Source organism: Fulmarus glacialis, unplaced genomic scaffold (genome assembly GCF_000690835.1).
Source record: "Fulmarus glacialis isolate BGI_N327 unplaced genomic scaffold, ASM69083v1 scaffold40788, whole genome shotgun sequence".
NCBI lineage: Eukaryota > Metazoa > Chordata > Aves > Procellariiformes > Procellariidae > Fulmarus > Fulmarus glacialis.
Genome location: NW_009229600.1, coordinates 6,959 through 7,704, shown reverse-complemented (window position 1 = coordinate 7,704; position 746 = coordinate 6,959). Strand labels below are relative to the sequence as shown.

Here is a 746-nt window from a genome sequence, read left to right as displayed (position 1 = left end):
TGTCTAGAAAACACAGGTAAAAATACCTGTCATCAGAAATACCACCCATGGAAATAATTTCTGATTGAACACTTAATAAATTTTTTTTTTGTAGGAAACAGAATTGCTTTGCATGCTTAGAGACCAGGAGTGGATTACTTCCTAAGGAATATGTTAAACTAGACTTTCTCTTTTGCTCTAACACACAAGTAGTGTTGTAGCTAAGAAACTGTTCTGGTTTTCTTTTGCCTTAGGACTTGCATCATGGGCGCATACAGATGAAAACCCTCACAAACAAATGGTATGAAGAGGTACGACAAGGACCCTCGGGATCTGAAGATGATGAGCAAGAGCTGCTATAGCAGACGGGGCAGGAGTGCAATGAATTTATCATTAGAAAGAGGATTTAAGTATCAAGAGTCTGACTGCACAAAAGCTGGAAAGCTAAGAATGAACTTTCTGATTTCAGGCATGTCTTGTGCTACATGTTTAGGTATAAAACTGCAGATCTACTGTTCTTGATATTACTAGTCAGTAATGGAAACCCGTAAGTGTCAGACACTGGACTGAATGAAGAACCTTTTGTTCAGATTTTACAGCATAGCAAGTTCCATGCAGCCTATTGAAAAGCAGAAACATCTGCCATGAAATGATGACATTGTTTAATGGGGGGGTGGGGTCTTCTTCCTATTATGAAATCTGCTGTAAACATATGCTGAAGTACAGAGCCATTGTATGACTCTGCAAAACAGGATGAACTTTACTTT

General features: G+C 38.6%; 1 protein-coding gene across 1 annotated transcript in view; it reads left to right on the top strand.

The window, feature by feature from the left end:
* Positions 1–629, top strand: part of SLC9A8 (solute carrier family 9, subfamily A (NHE8, cation proton antiporter 8), member 8) — a gene marked incomplete at its 5' end in the record, with an annotated part of 29,604 nt that extends 28,975 nt beyond the window's left edge. The window contains one exon of the mRNA XM_009583914.1: positions 234–629. Coding sequence (XP_009582209.1) covers positions 234–341 — 108 coding nt within the window. The remainder of the gene's footprint in view (positions 1–233) is intronic.
* Positions 630–746: the final 117 nt, after the last annotated feature.